The sequence below is a fragment of the Amblyomma mixtum genome, chromosome 10, assembly GCF_055824585.1.
Source record: "Amblyomma mixtum isolate Tamu chromosome 10, ASM5582458v1, whole genome shotgun sequence".
Classification (NCBI taxonomy): domain Eukaryota; kingdom Metazoa; phylum Arthropoda; class Arachnida; order Ixodida; family Ixodidae; genus Amblyomma; species Amblyomma mixtum.
The window spans coordinates 5377811-5380565 of NC_143021.1; the positions used below are offsets into that span (position 1 = coordinate 5377811).

Consider the following 2755-nt stretch of genomic DNA (forward strand, 5'->3'; position numbering starts at 1 on the left):
TCGGCCCCTGCACGACCTGCTTTAAATTAAATGCAAAGGCGATATCAAGCAAAAGATCAGAATTTTGACATGAAGCTACAGTACGCAGAAGTTCCCAGTTGATTTTTGGTAAATTAAAGTCACCACACATCATTACATAAGCATATTTTTTACCATGTTCTAACAAAAATTCGAGCAGTCGTTCTAGAACCGAGACGTCTGCATCCGGGGGTCTATACACAGAACCAATAAAAATGTTCAAATTGTTAAACCGAAGCAATATCCAAACCATTTCGATGCCTGTGTTATGAGGAATAACTGTATAATCTAGTCCCTTTTTTATAGCTATGGCTACGCCCCCTCCCCTTCCGCTACGGTCGTGCCGTACTATCTCATGAGTGTTGGGTATTACTTCTGAATCAGGAATAGCTTCGTTCAACCAAGTCTCGGTTATGATTGTGATGTCTGCGTCGTGTGTGATAAGAAGACCTTCTAAGTCATCGCATTTATTCCATATGCTTCTGGCATTAATGTTCAACAAAGAAAAAGGGACCGCAGTGGGGCGGACTTCGAGGCATTGGCTGGGTAACTTCACAGTCTGCGCATGTCTGTTATATTTGCGAGCGTCCGAACAGACTGGTCAGGGATCATTTACGGGCACTCTTTCCTCGAGAGTTTCATCCCATCGGAACAGTTTTCCGTTGATCTTTATCTTGTCAAAAAAGAGCCCGATTTTCGCACCATTTGCTTTTTGCTGTTGGGCGCTGTCCCAAAGCTTCTTGCGTATTGACTGAACACGTGGCGAAAAGTCTTCTGAGATCACGTATTTCGTGTTTTTTAGCTTGCTGCAGTTTTGAAGGATCCTTTCCTTGTCCCTTCCGTTCAACAGTTTAAAGATTAGTGGGCGGCATTTCTTTTCAGCAGGTCTTCCAAGTCTGTGAATTCGCTCGATAGCTACATTAGGCACCTTCAGTATGTCGTTGAGAATTTTTTCAGACACAATTGCCTCTAGGTCCTGGTGCTGCTCGTCATTTTTTTCTGGCACACCGTAGACAATTAGATTATTTCTCCTGCTTCTGTTTTCTAAGTCGTCAACCTTACGAAGCAAAGTTTCCACAGTTTTTTGCATTTCGTCGACTCTCTGTGAATAAGATGTAACAGTAGAAGTCAATCCGTCCAGTTTTCCTTCGATAGCAGCTATCCTGTTATTTGTTTCGCCAAGTTATTGATATATGCCAGATATATTCATATATTGTCATATATGAGTTCAGTCATGATATGGATATATAGGGAATTGGGCATATCAGGACATATACGACCATATATACATATATTTCCTTATATGAGTTCCATTCAGATAATGGTATATAGGGAATTGGGCATATCAGGCTATATACGCCCGTATATTCATATAAGACCTTATATGCCCAATTCCCTATTTGTTCATATCTGGATTTTTTCACATCAAACCAGATATGACATTTCCGTACGGACATACTGGGAAGGTGTCGGGGCGGTACAGATACTTTTTTTCGGCTACTTTTGCCTGCACCTAGCAGACGGACAACAGACACTATCCTGACAGCCGCTTCAGCCTTTCGGAACGTCGCGGGCATGGTTGCGGGGATCGGCTGCCGGCCTGATATTGGCGGAAGTAGCCCTCTGCAGCTATTTCCGTCCCTCTCACTGCTCGGAAGAGCGCTTGCGCGTTCGGCTGGTGCGTCCTCCACCCCGCCTCTGATTGGGAGCTGCTCCTGCTCCAGCCGCTCTGAACGAGAGAACCGGAGCGACCAGCCGAAGGTACCATTACTTTCGTCACATCTGCTAAAGAACCTTATTCGGTTTCATCTAAATAAAGCAGCGTTCAGCAGAGTGTTCATGGCTCACACCAATGAATGGCGCGGCAGCGTCCGCCTGAATGCTTCCCGACTTACGACGTAATGTGCTATGGCAGGGTCGCTTTGCGGCAAATGAGGGCGCAGGGCGGTGAAGCCGAGACGACAATCACTAGACGCCGCTGCCTGGCTGGTCCTGAATCACGGTAGTTTCGTGCCACGGGCGTCGAGGAAGAAGAGAGCACGAGCGCAGGCGACCCCCACAATTTCAGCCATGGAAAAGGGAGCCAGCCAGCAGCAGCCCTGAGGTCCTCGTGTCCAGCCCTGCGCTTCAGGGGCGCAGAGGACCTCCGCGCAGCCTTCCGACGAGTCCGAAGTGCAGGAAAATACCACGTGAGTCGCTGCGAACGTCGCTGTGCGTCACATACCTATCTGACGTGCTGCCTGCATATCATTACACGCGTTTATTGGATCATTTCGTCTGTTTTATTCGTGTGTGCTCGCTGTACGCTGCGTTAGGATTTCGGCATATTCTGTCACTGATCAGCATTAGTGTTGCTATGCGTTTGTGTTCTTAAAATTCTGTTCTTTCCTCCTCAAGCTTGGTGTTCGACGCGTGCGTCCTTCTCAGTGCTGTCGCTTCCTAGTGACACGGCATCAACGCGTTACTGCACTTTTCTTGGTGCGTTTGGTACCTGACGGTATGCCTGAGCAGCCTAGCGTGTTGTAACTGCGCGCGTTACGCGTACTGGTTGTTCGAACGAACAAAGTATTGGCAGGTGAAGTTGGCTGGAGGAATATCTGGAATGGAACCGGCATTGCATATGAAACTAAACCTAACAGTTCAGTATGACCACACGAACCACCTTTAAAGTTCTTTTTTCGATTCAGTATTACAATAACGTAGCATTTCGGCGGTAAGTTTGCATGTCTGTGAGCCC

The 2755-nt window shown here is 47.0% G+C and overlaps 1 protein-coding gene across 1 annotated transcript; it reads right to left on the reverse strand.

Moving 5' to 3' along the window:
- Positions 1–619: 619 nt before the first annotated feature.
- Positions 620–1201, reverse strand: LOC149325032 (uncharacterized; the record flags this gene model as incomplete). Its single annotated transcript, XM_089564170.1, has 1 exon — positions 620–1201. A coding segment is annotated over one exon (582 nt), but the record flags the coding sequence as incomplete, so codon positions are not given.
- Positions 1202–2755: the final 1554 nt, after the last annotated feature.